Source organism: Sparus aurata, chromosome 7 (assembly GCF_900880675.1).
Source record: "Sparus aurata chromosome 7, fSpaAur1.1, whole genome shotgun sequence".
NCBI lineage: Eukaryota > Metazoa > Chordata > Actinopteri > Spariformes > Sparidae > Sparus > Sparus aurata.
In genome coordinates, this window is record NC_044193.1 from 12,732,323 (window position 1) to 12,750,119 (window position 17,797).

The 17,797-nt window shown below is 40.3% G+C and overlaps 1 protein-coding gene across 2 annotated transcripts in view; it reads right to left on the reverse strand.

Moving 5' to 3' along the window:
* LOC115584760 (acid-sensing ion channel 1-like) overlaps positions 1-15,051 on the reverse strand; it is a 65,597-nt gene extending 50,546 nt beyond the window's left edge. Inside the window, exons 1-2 of one of the 2 annotated variants that reach the window (XM_030422458.1) lie at positions 13,785-15,051; positions 5,921-6,116 (exon numbers count right to left, since the gene is read on the reverse strand). In XM_030422458.1, the coding sequence (XP_030278318.1) occupies positions 5,921-6,116; positions 13,785-14,146 (558 nt within the window). In that variant the 5' untranslated portion in view covers positions 14,147-15,051. The remainder of the gene's footprint in view (positions 1-5,920; positions 6,117-13,784) is intronic. The other variant, XM_030422459.1, reaches the window with a different exon arrangement.
* Positions 15,052-17,797: the final 2,746 nt, after the last annotated feature.

Below are 17,797 nucleotides of genomic sequence, written 5' to 3' on the forward strand. Positions count from 1 at the left end.
ACAAAGAACGGTCAGCTGGGACATACCTTCTTCCTTATTCATCAAGCACTTTACAATGAAACAATGAAAAGATTAACAATGCGATGCATCAAAGACGGTCTTCAAAGGAAGTGCATTTTCCAGTTTTTCCCTAGCTGTGCGGTGATGCAGATAACAAAGGGAGGTTGAGAGGAGAGAAATAAAGGCCTTAAACCTCTCCAGGGGAAACACCTCTCTGCTGCCACTATGTTCTGGCCAGATGCAATTTCCTGAGCAGTGCCCTGCTCTTCAAAGAGAAGAGAAATTGCTCTATCATAGTAGGCATTGAAGAGATTTGAGAGAAGGAACAGGACTTGGACTGGTGAGCTACATAAATTAACCGCTGCATAAATTATGTATCCAACTCAAACTAGAGGAAAACACTGAAAGGTCAACAAGATGCTTGACCGGGTGTCAGGACTTAACAAACGTGCACAATCAACTATTTACACGCTGAACATGTTGTGCGTTATGTGTTCCAGTGCTGAAATGAATCACAGAGGCAGCACTAAGCAAAATGTTTACAAGCATATGTGTCTTGAAAACCATACAGGGACGAGTCATGACGCAGGGTCAGGGAGAAGGGCACTCAGCTCGGCCAACAACTGCTGCATCATTAAAGTGGCACAGAGCGACAATCTTCACCTCTCAGTTCAGGGGACTGTTTGTTCAGGAATTTCATATTTTCTCCTCTGCTTGGGTCGAGCACAGCAAACTCATTAAGGGCTTTTGTTGTGTGACTGTTTGCAGTTAGAGGGGCAGGTGGAAAGCTGATCTCAACATGACCTTTTTCACAGCAGACATTTTTTTTTACTTGTCATTGAGGGAACAACTTGTGGAAGCGTCCCAGAAACTAGTGCAGCTAAATGTAATTCAGCCTTCATTTTTCTTTTTATTCATACCTGTGATTTTCCCCCTGGAAAACATATTAGTTCTCTATAATTGGCTGCCTGCTAATGAAATAAAGCTCATAGTGAATAAACATATTTTTCAAACATATCTACTAAATGAAGAAATAGTCCTGAATGCTTATTGCAACATTTGGACTCAATTTGTCTATATTTGTGTGTGTGTGTGTGTGTGTGGAGTGTATGTTTAAGTTGGGCTGTGGATATTGATGTACGTGTGGTGTCATCGCTATTTTCTGATTATTTCAATAAAAAAAAAATTATATATATATATATATATATAATTTTTTTATTGAAATAATCAGAAAATATATATATATATATATATATATATATATATATATATATATATATATATATATATATATATATATATATATATATATATATATATATATATATATATATATATATATATATATATATATATATAGAGAGAGAGAGAGAGAGCGAGAGAGAGAGAGAGAGAGAGAGAGAGAGAGAGAGAGAGAGAGAGAGAGAGAGAGAGAGAGAGAGAGAGAATTTTACTGATCCCCAGTAGAGCAACGATTCCCAACCTGCACCCATTGAAACCCATTATGACCCACTGGGCCAGGTTAGACCTACTGTTTGGGTTTCCGGTTGGGTTCAGTCAGATCAGTTCACATATTGCCTTCAGCTCTTTTAGTGAAAAAAAAAGTGTCAAAATAAATAAATACAGTGTAAAAATAAGCAATTAAGTAATAAGTGATCATAAGTGATGGATCTACTGCCTGTGTTGGGGCATTTATTAATGCAGGTGTTATTGAACTGTATCGCCACTGATATTAACGGGGTAGACCATCATTTGTTTAAGTGAACGCATTACCGTTCATATGCATTTCAGTACATGCAACGGTAACCGAACGGTCTTAAGTTCAGCAAGGACTACAAGGTTAATAGCTCAGCAGCCAACTGTTTGTTATCACTTCACGATTATTTTTGTGGTTCTTACATCTTTAAATGACCTTTTAATGAGGGAATAATTTACTGTGAGCTGCTGCTGATCTGACACGGTGCTCTGAGGGGAGCTCCACTGCTTAAAGCAATACAGACTCATTAGAGTAGGTTCACTTTAAAGATTTGATGTTAAAGATTTGTTTGTATTGCACTAAACACTACCAGCCTGTAGGGACTTTTTTGGAGGTAGAATTGTGACTCAATTAGAGTCAGACTGAATTATTCTTATTCAAGTTTAACTTAGGCTGTAGCTATACCTCAGCATAACTTTTTAACTATAGCAAGCACTATAGACGGTGTTTTTCCTGACCAATCGGAGTAATTAAACCCAGAGTCTCCTGTAGTTTCGGTGGGTAGGATTAAGGAGGATCTATTGGAAGATATGAATCCCTGTGTTTTCCTTTCCTTGGAATAAGCCTTTTTTTACAGTCCTCATCAGAACTACAACCATATAGGTCAACTGTGAAAGCAGCTTGTTCTGATCCATATCTTCCTTCGTGCTTGGTGGCGACCTCTAGTGGCCGCAGTAAGTATTGATGCAGCAAAGGAGGAAATCAGGTGGACTAGTAGAAAGAACGCAAAAGGTCTGCATAAAGAGGAGTTCGGGTTAAAGAAGCACAGGACTTTTTGTATCTAAACCTAACCAACGTGTGACGGTACGATGAAGGTGTTGTTCACCTGCTTCCGATTCAATGGTCACATTGATTTGGGAACATTGATATATGTAATTTTGGGAGTCACTGGTCAAGTTTAGTATGAGGATGTGTGGCTTTTATATCTACAGAGGGAGCGGGTCCTTTTCTAGGGAGAACAATTATAATTCTTTAGCAATCCCTATAAAGGAGGGTGCATGTTTGATTTGTTGCAATCTACAACCTCAACGCTAGATGCCACTGAATCCCACACACTCGACCCTTGAGCCAGAGGTAAGCTAGCACTGATGAGGTGACATCAACCTAAAGGTGATATGGTGTGGTGGTAACTCTTGAATGTAGAGACACATGTCTAATCATGCGAAGTGATCCAAAATTAAATTCGAAATGTAAATAGGAACCATTGTAAATGAATCATCACTCATCAGATTTGCCTTTGGTTACCAAAGAACGTAATAATTGAGGTAATTTAGACTAATCACACCACTTCAAACTGCATGTGGAGACAGATAAAAGCCTTCCAGTAGTTTCCCTTTCACTGTGACAGTTGGAGAAATAATAAAATTGCCCATAAGCAGAAATATCACTTCAAAGCTACTTCAATGCAGCTGCTGCAGTAAGTGGCTCATGTAGCGCTGCTCTTTGGTGTCCTTCTGTATAAATGCGTGTATTAACGCTTCGCTGCCGAGAATAAATCTCTCAGGCCGACACATACAAGCTTATTCATCGTCATCTCTGCTGGTTAAATAAAGGTGAAGCCACACAGTTCACGCTGACATGTTATTGATCACACAGTGGAGGGAATATACAAGAGGTTCCTCCACAGACATCCACAGAAGATAAACGGGAGTCCTCTTAGGGGTGAAAAACTACCATTAAATTTAATCTAATCAATTCACTGACGCTGCGGTGTGGAATGATCAATGTTGGGCTCCAAATTAAAAACCTCATCCGATGCCAGTGGCCTTTGGCAACCGCATCCGGGTACACCAGCAGCAACAGCAACAGCAACAGCAAGGTTTAATGGCAGGGACATTACAGAGTGGCAGCTCTACTTTTTGCTGCAGGGGATAAACTTACATGAGCATCAGTCAGACGCACAAATACAGTAATTTATAATGACTGTCAGACTGAATAGATTTCTTTGACCAGCTCCACTGTGTTATTCCACATCTATTCTCCACAAGGGTTTCATTTCAAAGGATGCCGCTCCTCCCTTGTTTTGAAGATGAAAAGGTAGATGTAAACATTTATACAGAGCAGTGGGGATTCCACTAAATAAACAAAAACGCTCAAAACAATGTTTGATCACAAATTTTAAATGAGAACTCGTTGGCAAAGATTCCAAACAGATTTCATGCGCACGCTGATAAAAACACACTCTAAACGCTGTCATCATAAAACTATCAATAACACAAGTGTAAGCCCGACTTTGCTTTGTAAATGTCTGCCTCTGCTTGTGCGAATAAAACAAGAACATGTTCACGCAACAACATGCGCCATGACAAATGTTCACCAGAGAAAGGTTTCGATTCGAGGGAAAAAAAAACCCCTAAAAAACGCAGCAGGTATCCTCAGGTCAGAAAACGACATGTCTGTTTCCTTCAGTTCACTCAGAGGCTCACTCTTTCTTTGCTGTGGGGGGTTCATCATTCTTTAACTCACTATAAATAGATAATCCTATGATTTATACAGTGTCTGTTGTCTGCACTCTACAATTGAAACACCATGTAAAATGCACTCTATTTTTTTTAAAAAAAGTACCTTCATTTTAAAGAATAAACTTGGTGATATTCTAAAACAAAAATTCCATGAAAAGACCAGAAACCAACAATGCGTTAAACGACGCTTCCCAAACTGATGCACTCCTTCTGAAGAAATAAATCTTTAATAACAGGTCACAGAAATGTTTTTTTTCTAAGGCGATAATTTCCTAAAACACCTGGGCACTGTAATTTTTTTCAAATTTGCTCAAACAGAATTAAGTAGTTCATCTGTTGGGGACTATTTTTAGTGGTGGATTTTCTGCCTGAATGAGTATTCATGGCAGCAGGTCGGTGTCTGTAAGACTGACTCAAAATAAACCTCAGTGCTCGTGTTCATCGGGCTTCATTGATGTATTTTTTAAGTAAAACTGCAATTAAAATTCATATTTGCCAAGAAATTGTTTTAGCATTAATGTCCCCTTTTTTTTATTGTAGAACTTATTTAGTCAGAATAGTCATTAGTGAAAATGAAAAAAATTGGGTAGGCTTTATTAATACTTTAACATTCTCCATGGGGCATTGATTCTTTGGTTCCAATATCTGTGTGAAATTAAATTAGTTTGTCATATTATCTAACTTGCAGAGGACACACAGGAGTTGACCAGCTGGAGGACTTACTGCATGATTCAACGTTACCTCCATTTTTGTTCATTAGTTGGTTTGTCAGCAGGATTAAATGAAAACCACAGAGCAGATTTTTGTGAAACTTAGGTGGAGGATGAATCTCAGTCCAGAATTGATCTCACCAACTTGATCAACTGATTTAGCTAGCCAGCTTGTGCTAGCGCTACCCAGCTGTCGATGACTCAGCAGATGCTTAAATTACAAAGAAAAGGTAACATCTAGTGGGGATCAGGGCCAACATTAGTGCAACAGGCTCAGTAGCTTCATCTTTCCGAATGGAACACACTAACAGTAAATAACAAACAATAGCAGTGCAGGCTAACTTGGGTTAAATTAAACTCCACAGTAACGCTTTGACTTTACATTGTGTTGTGTTTTTGCAAATGCTACCGAACCAAAAAGTAAAAGTTAGCTAGCTTGCAGAGTGCACAATTTCACATTTTCTAAAGGCTTAATCAACATTGTAAAATGCGTTACATCGACTACTTTTCAAGAGCATTACAATAACTGGCACGTTCCTACAGAGCATATATTGAGCTAAAAACCCTGAGGTAGTCTGAATGCTGGATTTATAGCTCATGAATTCAAACACTATAGAGATTATTATTGCTTGTTGAAGATGGAGGGGATGGGGTGTCTTGTATTAATTTTAACAAGCTTTACAGAGCTATGACCATGACAGTTGACAGCATGTCTTCTGGCAATGCCTGCTCTCAAACTTCCGTCAACTGTTGCTATGGGAAATGTCGCCATGGAGCCTGAAGCTGAAGACGCTGTTTCACATAATGTGCCCAGTCCTTTTCTGGAACAATGTGCACAAGAGCTGCAGTTTCATGACAGCTTTTAGAAATAAGAGAAATCTGTGAGAAGAATCAAACCATTTTTGTTTTTTGGTCTCAACAGGATTTGTCGGCAGTAACAAAGAACATGAGCAGATTTGTCACATAACTATGATCTTCTGGAGACAACTCACCACTTTGAAGTCCTCTGGTCTGCACTCGGTGCCGTGAAAGTGGCAGGAGAGCAGCATGTCGTTGATGTCGTGGCCGGTGCGGTCGTAGAATTCCCGCATGTTGAAAGGTCGTGGCTTGAAATTGTGGAAATTGGCTTTCACCTTTAGGCTCTCCAGAACGCTCTCCTCCACAAGATGTATGTCCCTGATCTCATACCTGGTAAAAAACAGGCAGGCAAAGAGGTCAAAGAAATATTTCATATCTTTAAAATGCAGATTTTATGGTGCTTATTGATGAGCTCCCTTGAATGTCTTCACAGTGAATAATCACTGTCTGATGATGAACTAGACTTCATAAAAAGTGAATTTCAGCCTTGAAACATTTTTTCGTGAACTTCAGAAAGGTTTATGGATCTTCATCTGTGGACTTTTGTTCCACTCAACCAAAGCTAAAAATAATATAGTCCTGGATGAATCAAAAGTGACAGAAAACAGGCAGTAAGATGGGTTTTTTCTAGCATCTCCTGGCCCTGAACTGATAGCATCAGCAGAGTGTAACGCTATATTGCACAGTACATAATAAAGTTCTGTATGGGCCCATAAAGCCAGCAGTCCATTCACTGTTAGTGAGGTAGCTTAAGGCTTCACAGAACTTCAACTCAAGTCTCGAGTTATCTGGATACCTGGAGAAAAATGTGTTTGTGTTTATGTTGATTAGATGGTTTTTGGCCCTGAGACTTTTGAAATCGACTAATAGCCCCATTTAGACTGACCACAAGTTTCTCGGCTCATTATTTTTGTCATGGTGAACTTGCCGTTTTATGTTTTTTTTTTTTTGTGCATTCATAGTCCCCAGAGGTTGGACTCTGGGTGATCTTGTAGCGTTTCATTCATGGCGGACAGCAGGTGAAAGATCTCACCTACCCTCACCTGAGACATACCTCAACATCAACTACATGGATTAGCACTAAATTAGTAGCCTACAGGCATTTATGTTTCCCAGAAGATGAGGGTTTCTCATGACTTCAGTGATGCCTTGACTTTTCGTGTGTGGTGTTAAACACCTTGATCACACCTGCCAACACTTGGCTGTAAAAAAGAGGGAGATTTTATGGGGGTAGCAGCAAATGCCCCACCTCCCTGCAGAGTTGAGGCAAGAGGACGAGCAAGTGAGACAGCGGGCAAAAAATTTAATTGGGGATTGTATTTCTTCTTCTTGGCACCTGTTTCATCAGGTTTCAGAAGCAAACTTGGCTTGAGCGAGGATAGGAACATGAAAGTTCATGAAGTCTATTGAAGTGCTCTTCTTAGTGAAATTAAAAACAGCTCTGGTATTTGTTACGCTTACGTCATTTGGTAATGTCTTATGATTAGATGAATGATTAGAAAGAATTTTGTCCAAAGTCAAAGTGGTAAGAGACATCTCAAACTGGCCTGTCTGGTCTGATAGTCATGGCTGTTGCTGGTGTTTACTTCTCAGTCAGACAAATACTGTGGCTTCATGCAGTTTAAGACATTCCTGAAAAAGATCAAACTGCCATTAAGTCTGCCCGCAACAGGAAGCTATGAGAGATTTCTGTTAATTTGTATTAAACAATGGAGAGCCAATCTGGTGGCGTTATTCTGAGGTTGTTCTTTTAAGCTGGGGATGACCAAATGATTGAAAAGTACTCGAGATGTGACTACACTAAGCTACAGTTGCTTATTTACACACCTAGCAGTTATGAAGCATTCAGTGGATTTGTGTTTCTTTCAATCTGTCGAATGTAAGGTCCAATACTCTCCTCTATCTAGTCGCTAACCTTTGGCCGTTTTGCTGTTTGATGTTGGGCAGATAGTGTACTGTGTGCAGTGTTGGGGAGTAACGAATTACATGTAACGACGTTACGTAATTTAATTACAAAATTTACGTAATTGTAATCCGTTACATTACTGGGAGAAAATATGTAATTAAATTACAGTTGCTTTTGGAAATTTCAATGATTACAACTTAAGTTACATTTGAAAAATCGCAGCAAAAGCTCTGATTTATCAAATAGTTTATCGCCCCCCTGGATTCATGTTTGTTTTTAGTTTTTTTCATATCAACATCCTCCTTCCAAAACTGACGCTTGTGATTGGCTCTCTCTGGTCATGTGCCATTCGACTCAACCGACAAACCGCACGGCGGCAGTCAGACTCAGCAGCAACAGTGTCTGCGGCACACAAGATGTTCCTGGGCTGGAAATACAAAAAACACTTCATACAGACAGAAGCCAGGCTTCCCTGTATTACAAAGGTGGCTCGCTTTTAACCCGGCTTGATCACCATGGTAACTTATGCTTAGCTCATAACCTGGTCCCGACCAGGTTCTGTTCAGAGTTTAATCATAAAATCGACTATAAAAGCGCCGCTGTTTCACTATTTAACTCATTTACAGCTGACGTCACCTTTACTTTGAAAGTCCAGTGGAGCTGGATCAGAACATTTGTACGGAGGGAGAGATCGCGCTGATAAGCTGCTGTTTAGTTTCTCTCTGAGCGTCTCCGCCTACAGATGTTCAGCTGAGGGGATACGCTGCTCAGCTGATGATCCGACTCGCGTCAAGAGGTCATTTATTAGGCTATAGCCTATTTACTTTTATATACAGTCAGTCACCACTGAAAGAAGTTGTGCGCTCGCAGCAGGACAGATAATTTAACTTAATGTGGCCATGAATAAATTAATTGTTTCGCCTGTTATGTGTTGCCCAAACGCAAATCTTGAGTAGGTCTACTCTGTTTTCTCACATGTAAAAAGGTCTTTGTACAGAGACAACATGAGATTTGCTTGTAGCTACAGCACCTAAAAACCCACTGTAACCTATTTTCATACGCACACCAGCCTCGCTTTCAATAAAACACACACTGGCATTTTATAATTGCGATCAGTGAAATATATGAAAACAATATAAAACACATTTTAAGACAACAGTTGTTGTTGCTCTAAAGCTTCATATTTAAAAGCAGCTCAATGTAGAGCTGTCAGAAATTAAAATCAGCCTCCTCTTGTCATATTTGCAGCAACACTGTTGCTTCAGGCTGTGATCAGGCTTTTTTTGTATCCTCATACTCTCTCCATTAAAACAACCTGCTCCTCTTGGCTGAAATCAGCCCGTTGTGGCTCCATTTAGTGAGGAAGTGAGCCTCCTTCAGTACAGGCCGAAGGTCAGACTCATAATATATGGTTAAACCTTTGAACTGAAAGGTTTATCACACTTTAGGTCTTAAAATGTGAAAATGGTTAACAGTTGAGAGATTTCATTCAAAATTAAGAAAAGTAATCATAATGTAATCAAATGTAATTAGTTACATTACTTTGAGAAAGTAATTGAAATAGTTACACTACTATTACATTTTCAACAGGGTAACTTGTAATTGTAACCAACTACATTTCCAAAGTAATCTTCCCAACACTGACTGTGTGTTACCAGCTTTTTAGCTTGCTGCAGTCAAACCAATGCTATGAGAGGTAGTGAGATTGGATCATAACAGTGAAACTGCTGAACACACAAACTAAGCAAGGAGCTGAAACTCACTCTCAGCCCTACAAAGCTGAGGGGGAGCTGCAGATGCTAACATGCTAAATAAAGATGGTAAGTAATTACACCAGCATGTTAGCATTGTCACCGTTAGCATGTTAGCAGAGGCAGACCAGTCAGCTGTGCATAATTTCACATTCTTCAACTGTTTTTAATGTGCGGTGTCCATATTCAACATACTGTATTTTTTATGTGTCCTCATATTTTTTTAATATCTTAATATTCAGATGTTGAGAACGTCTCTTCCTGGTCCTTTGAAGCGGTGCAATGATCTAAATTTATTAGATTGTTCAATGAAGTGAACAATGAATGTCTCTTCAATTTTCATCAGCGTCTTATCGCTAATGGTTATGTCTTAATGATTTTCTTGCGGGGTAATTTCTCGATATATGCGCATTATTGATAGCTTGGTATTCACAGTTACGTGTCCGTGATATTTCATTTTCTCTGTATCGACAGCTGTATCCTCTTGGTTTTTTTGGTTTTTTAATTATTTTAACCACATTAACAATAAAGGCCGCGAGTAACCGGGGAGCCAGACAACCCACATCACAACCAGGCTTATCAGGGGCACTGAGGAATTTCTTTTCATTTAATGGAGCTCACAAAAATGTGGCCACGCTGCCTTGTATTAAAAGAGAGCAGAGTAGCTGTGAATGCACCCACTCTCTCCCCTCGCTGTGATCTCCCACCACGCTATTATTAAAAATGTCACAATTTTAATGGACTCACCACAGAGCAGATTGCTTGCAGTTTTTTTTTGTGGCTTCGAATGAAAAGCCTTTCTAGAAATTTCTCGTATGAATGTAGCCACTCTTATATAAATATGATCTTTTATTGATCTTTTGTGTGACATATAATTGATACACAGTGTTGTTATTGCATGAAATGAGGAAGAATGAGACTCGGGGGAACAGAACTTGAAATAAGGTGCAGTAATCCCTTTGTTTTTCATTTTTTAATTAGAGCAAAGGAACATCCAGCACTCCAACTCAACTCTCCCAAACATTAAATCAATAATAACTAGCCTCATTTAGATTAAAAAATGAGTTCATAGACTTTTTGTGGGACATCAGGATTAGGCAAAGCCCCGTTTCAGACGGGAAGTGTTTTTGTTTGATTGAAGAGAACTTAATTGAGGAGAGGCACCGGCTCCCCGCTGTTTGTGTAGTCGACAAACCTGCCAAGAAGGCACTTATGAGATAAAATCCCAGAGGACCAGCCGACGGGATCGGTGAAGGCTGACACTTCAGCATGTGTGCGGCTTAAATATCATGCCACAAGACATTTCCCAGACCAGTGACTCCAAACATGGTAGGGAGGCGGAGAACAGCCTTAAATGGATTTCATGCCCTGAGCACTTTCATTTCTGGCCAGGGGTATAACAGCTAAGTGTGCCGTTGCATCGCCTCTCTACCTTGCCAAGGGAGGCAGGATAATGAGCACTAAACCTACTTCAGAGTGTAAGAATTGAGATGAGTACACGGTGAAGGAAACTTGGTGGGAAAATCAGCCCCATTTACGCTTTGGTCTCCAGCTCAGAAGCGTCTTCCTTGTGAACCGCTGCCTGGAAATGTGAGATTAGGAGAAGGATTCATGTAGAAAAGTCCAGATGGAAAGTGTTGATTATCAGTCACACCAGCGTCACAGAAAAAATGTGCTAATTTTAGTGTCGAGCCTGGGATCTTCATTAAAGATTTAGGGTAGAAGCCGGCTGTATACGCTCAAAAAAGTGAGGCCACCAGGGGCCTTTAGCGCTGTACAGTATGCTGAGCCTTGTCCTTGATCTCTGCAACTGACAGCCTGTCAGAGTGCACTTCAATGGAGATCTACATTTTAAAACTTTTTTTAATCTTCTTGATGACACTCGATTCTCCTAAAATACGGTCCGCCACTAATGTCAAAAAGCAAGACACTCAGAAGCCGGCAGGTAATAGAACAAAAAGCAAGGAGATTAAATAAAAGGTCAAAAAGCAAAATCCACAATTCAAAATCACAATCAAAATGCAGACAAAAAAGTTGGCTACAAGACAGGAGTGATCCACGAGCCAGAGGGACGTCGTTTGCCACGAGGCCACGTGACGCTTTCCAGCTTTGCACGCTTGACCAAAAAAGACTGCGCCCTCGACAACCACATAATAACTGACTGGCTGCATCCGACTGGACGAATGCCACTCTTTGGCCATTGGTCCAGCAAAATTCAAACCGAACCAACATGGCTGCTCATTTGGAAACTTCGTTTTAAATTTCAAAAACAGCTCAGGGAAATATGGTTCTGAAGACATTTTAGGCAAGAAATGAGTCTTCATTTTAACCCGACAATGTTTAGTTTTTATAGTTTGAGGAGTTTCCAGAATCATTGCAAGGCTCCCTAAACACACTGAACGGGAAGCGTGAAGACGAAAACTACAACATGGGCTCAAACACACAGGGAGTGATTAACTAAGAGAACAATGACATAGGAAAATGGCCGAGAAAACAGACAAAGCCAGGAAGTAGAAAGTAAAACCTGTAACCAATGATGCCTGAGGAGAAACTCTCAACATATAACTAAAACTCCATGACAACTGAACTTGGTAAATGACGGCGCCTTGCTGATACTTTCATTATCGCTGCCTCCGTTGACATTTGGAACAATATTACAACACCGCAGGGAAAGCAACATGTTTATCAAACCGCTTGTCAAAGCCAGGATTAGTCACAGATCTACCCTCATTCTCCTCTGCTCTTTGGGCAGCTCCTTGCATGATCTTAATCACTCAAACATGCTTTTTCATTCTAAATCTTTCTTTTCTTTAACTATTATCTCTAACAGCTTCCAAACAAAGTGGATCTAATGCACAGGAGAGTGTTTGTTTGCTGCTGATTTAAACGTATAAGTGACACTTCACTTGTAATCAACAGGAGCAGACTCTCCACGTCCTTTCCTCCCGTGCCTACAGTGGTACAAGCCATTGCCAGCTCCAGTATCCAGAACCCTCAGCTGCACCGACAAGTCGGCTGGCGCGCTCTGATTATAATGCCTCAGTTAATTCAAGCCTGACAAGCCTGCTCTCAGAGCGCTGAACGACTCAACAAGGTAGAAACTATTAGAGCTTGTCGGATGAGTGAGGCGCAATTGCCAGCGGTGGATTAAGTAGGTTACTTAGATCATTTACAAAAGTAGAAGCAGAAATACAACAATGTCGAAATACTTCACTACAAGTCTTGCATTGTAAATATAACTCAACAAGATAAACTTCCTTCTGTCTTTCCAGCTTAAACAAACATCATAATAGATAAAGCATTCATTGTTTTTACAATGGGACACCGATGCTTCTGCATTATTTCTACATTTAGAAATCTTTTGGTTCAAAATGTTGTGTTTTTATTTAGTAAAATTTGCTTTTTTGTATTATTTTTTAATAAAAACCTAAAAAACATGGTCTGTATAGGTTTGATGAATGTGAAGCATTTCAAGATTCTCCAAAACATGGCATCACAAGAAGCAAACATACCAATACATCACAGAGTTCAAAGGGTTAAATATGTATTCTATGGGAACAATATTTTACGAGAACATCATGGATGTTTTGTGAATCAATATTAAAGGGTAACTCCACCAATCTTGCAAATTAAACTGTGTCTACAGCTCTGTGTGAGTACTGCTGCACATGTGAATGAAGTACTATAATGCCTTTTGATGCTCCAGTGGAAGCTGCATGTAATCTGATTAATTAATAGCGATGTCACTCAGTGATCAAGTGGTGTTGTGGGTAATGTAGGCTCCAGGTTTTGAAAGAAATAAGAATGCATGGAATTTTAAAAAAGCAGTATCTCTGGTCCTGCTGTATCAATTTTGATCATTCATTTGAAAAACTGTCCAAAATCAGTCCAACTATATGCCTACATTACCCAAAATGCAACTTAGCCGCTGAGTGACATCACTTGTGGCAGTGTATCAGATCACATGCAGCTTCCTGTGGAGCAAAAAAGGTTTTTTGTTTTTTTTTCAAACAGGCAGTAGGACTCCTGTGAACACACTTTAATGTGAAAAACTGTTGGAGTTACCCTTTAAATGCTAATTATTTCACTCCAGCTGTCTGAACTGTTGCAGGGTAGAAGTGTAAAACCTCATAAAGTAGAAACGTAGCAGTTAATTTGAGTAAATGCAGTAAGTTAAATTCAATTTATGCCATGTGAAACAAATGGGTGGAGAGCTGAGTTTCCACAAAGAAATGATTTGATATTAAAGAGACTGTAAAATATAGATGCCTGCAGTAGAAACGGATTTAAACATGAAACGATGTGCTTCATTTGGCACTTATCATCAAGTGTGACTATTACCTCTGGTTGAGCAGGGCCAGCAGCTCCCCGGCATGGTACAGGTCGTTGCGCGTCACCCGGCTGAAGCGGAACGCGTTCAGGTTGCAGAAGGTGACCGCGGGGAACGTCATGATCGGGGTCGTGACCTCATCCAGTTTGGTGACGTGCGGGTACTCGAGGTAGAAGTGGATCCGGTCCACGCACACGTACAGCAAGAAGGTCAGGGAGCCCAGGAAAAACACTACCCACAGGCAGCGCTTGATGCAGAACCGCTCGTACGTGAAAATGTGGGAGATGCCGTGCAGGGTCGAGCTGTGCGCAAAAACTTCTATGGGCGGAGGCTGATTAGAGTCCATTTCTTCGCTTTCTACTTTGAGATCCATTGTCACTGTGCAACAAGCTCGATCTTGAATGCCAGAGTCTGAGAAACAAAACCAAAAAAAACCCCCCCAAAAAAACCAGCTTCAAAACAATTCAAACTGACCTGATTTTCATTCACCTGTGGCGCGAGCTGCAATCATCCACCCAGACAGGTGCAAACGTGTAGATAAGCACTCTTGGACCTGGTGCGGTGCAGGTCGCCATTCCTCATGCACACTGACGGAGAAACATTCCGAGCATCCGCCGCTCATTAAGAAAGTCAGACGAGCAGGAATTGTGTGCGGGAGCGATGCGTGTCACATGAGCGGGCGTGCGGGGAGCAGGGGGACTCAGACGCGCGCAGATCCAAGGTGTCAGAACGAAGGTCCATCACCGCTGCGCTACGGCGGCGTTTGCAGGTTTCCTCCTCGGGTCGCAGCAGAGCAAAGAAAAGCGGGTTGACAAAGTGTTTCATCAGCCTGCGAAGAAGTCGCTGGTCGATTATGAGTCCAGTGAAGCACGAATCATTCCCGCACGCCAACAAGAAGAAAACCCGGAGACCGAAAAGAGAAAGAAATCCTTCTGACACTTCGGCTCATTAACTAAGAGTTCCTCTGGGGCGCAGCTTTACGCATGTCCTTTTCAATCCGCAGATTTCAGGTCAAGTCTGCGTGGGTTTCTTTTTTTCTTTCTCTCTGCTCCGGGATCTCAACGCGTGCCCGAGAGTCAGACTGGCTGGTTATTCTGCTCAGTGGTGAGTCGTGAGCTTTCCTCCGCTCTCCTGGTGTCTCTGCCTGCTTGGCAGTGGTCGGCAGAGGAGAGGAGAGCACTCTGCTGTTCACCTGTGAGTTACTGTAGTTTCATATCTTCACCCCACAGCACCGCAGAGAGAGAGGGGGGGAGGAGAGAGGGAGGGAGACTCCTTCAGGGACTAGAGCATGTGGTGAGCAGAACTTAAAATGTCCTGTTTGGATCACAACAAGCAGAGAGGTGAACAGAATCCCATGCGAATTATAGCCAAATACAAAGAAATTATCACTGAACATAAACTCAAATCAACCTCAGTGATGTATTTGGATCCTAAGAACCAGAAAAGCACTGAAAAGGTGTGCAGGAAATTTGGTATGTCACTACAATAAAGATTTGGGTCTGAGTAATGAAACTGCTGAAATAAAAAATAAATAACTTGAGAAATTGATATCCCATTAAATTCACGAAACACAATATCAAATTATATTAATGTGACATAAACTCATATTTATGCCTTAATTTGCCTCTTATGTTTGGAAAAAAAAAGATTTTTAGTCGCTTTTTGAAAAGTTGTGAAATCCGGAGCAACTTTTCGTACAAATAGGTCCTTTAATTTTATTTTTCATTTATTTATACATGCTCACAAGCAACAGAATATGGAAATAAATGGTCCATTTTGATGCAGCAAAGGCAGAGATGTAACTTTTAGTCTGCCTCTTATGAGTCGAGAACTATCCTATATTTCCTAAAATGCACCTCCAACAGAAGTCATGCTGTCATGTCTGGGCGAGCCTTTTTTCACAAGCGTCTGTAACTCAGTTTTTTTTTTTATTAATCTTTATGAAAATTAAGCGTATATAAATAAACATGTACTATCACCAGAAAAATGTTGGCAATGTTCTTTTCTGAAAACCACGGACGTGTTGAAACTGAACCTGGTTCAGCAGCAGAAATCACATACCTGTTCTGGTTGCCACAAACACAGCTGGAAATCATTCCATGAAAAATATCCAGCAGGATCTTCAACTGCCAATATTTTATTCTGCCACTGGGTGGTGGTGCTAATACCGCTTTTGTCCACAGGGGCCGCCAGAATCAACAAAAAAGCCTTTCTCGTAGCAGCTTTAAGAGAGTTAAACAGTGATTACCATATGACCATAAAATACAAACTCAACGTAGTGATGTGTACGACTCGAACAGACATATTAATATCTATGAAGCTAAGTTCAAAGGCTAAAGTTTTACTTCTGTACATTATTGATACCAGGAGGCTCCCTTCATTAGCATCTTTCACACTCCACACCTAAAGATCAGGCTCTCTGTTAAAGATATGTAGTCTCTGAACTCAAGCTGAGATGACCCTGATGACATGAGCATGAGTGAGAGGAGCGAATGAAAGGATGGGAATAGAAATACACAAAGGACTGAGTATGCAAAAGAGTTTGAAGAGTCTTCTCGTCTGAATTTTTGCTAGGGCTTCATTTTTTGAGGCTGAAACTGAGCAACTCTCCCTGCAGCCTGTGCCGCATAAAGACACAACTTAAACTCAAATACCAAGAATTCCACACACTGACAGATCCAAAAATAATTCAGTATTTACTTGGTTTGAAAAATTAATCATACTGCTGTGGAATCAAGTTTTTCAGATCATGTCAAACCCTCTATGAAAAGGCTCGTTCAAAGTCTGCCTCATCTGTCTGATTTTTATTTGATCTATTAGCTGTTACATTATTGAAAACTATATCTCGTCTCATAAAATACATATTTTCGATAGGCCTGCTGAAATTTGGTCTGTGTAATGTCTAAAAGATAAAAACTATGAAAAATGCCACCTTGCAGTTTCTCAGAGCCCCAAAATCAAGTCAGTTCGTTTTGATTGATCAACAGTCGAAAACTCAAATACCGTCCATTTATTATAACAGAAGACAAAGACAGTCTAAGAATGTTCTCATTTGAGAGGCTAGAAGCAGTGAATTTTTTTTTATATTTGGTTGAAAAATGATTAGTCGATTATGAGAATTGCAGATTAATTTTCTAACACTTCACTTATCTTTTAATTAGCTAATTATTTCAGCTGGGTTTTTTTTCTTTCCTCATACTATAGCGTGGAGAATAGTAATGTTGTACAGTATAGATTAGTGGTAAAGGTTTTTTGGTCATGAGTGTCATGAGAGTCCAGTAATCAGTGGCTCCTGCCCATTCTTAATTAATAAAGTCAGACTTCAAGAAGCACAGGAATTAATATTTGAACAAATATTTCTGACTTCACCAACACAAGCTTTGATCAACAACCCCATACTGCTGACTGAAAACTCTCCAAAACAAAACCATTTTCAGGCACCAGGGAGAAAAATAATGACATGTGCCAGGTTTAGATTGGACCATGAATAAACAATGACATTTAGTCCCCAGCTGGATACTGGCGTGAAAAATGGATCCGGCTGTGCAACCAGGCTGAATCAAGCGTTGTTAGTACGACAAAATATTTATTACATGTCATGAAAGATGCATTACTCTTCAAACCTAAATGCATCAGCACGAGAAAAGATACTTACCCGTGACATTAAAGAGTGACTGCACTCACCACTGTGCCCGGGGGCAGTTCTGATCTTATAATCCAGCATAAACAGCTAAAATGTAGATGACGTTTGATATATTGTGGAGCTTAAACAAACCTTTTACTTATGGGGTATGGTTTAAGACATGTGATTGTGTGATAATGAGTTGCATTAACTGTAGGATAGTTGAGGAGTGCGACCGAGCCAGTCAACCAAGTACCATATTTTCACTTATGTAAATGATCTGAATATGTCCTCCACGACCAACAGACAGCTGCCGCTGAGCGATATTGCAGAGAAGAAAAGCTGCTTTTTTGTTCTCAAATCCAAATTTAAGTTTGTAGTTTAAGTATTCAGCAACTGTCC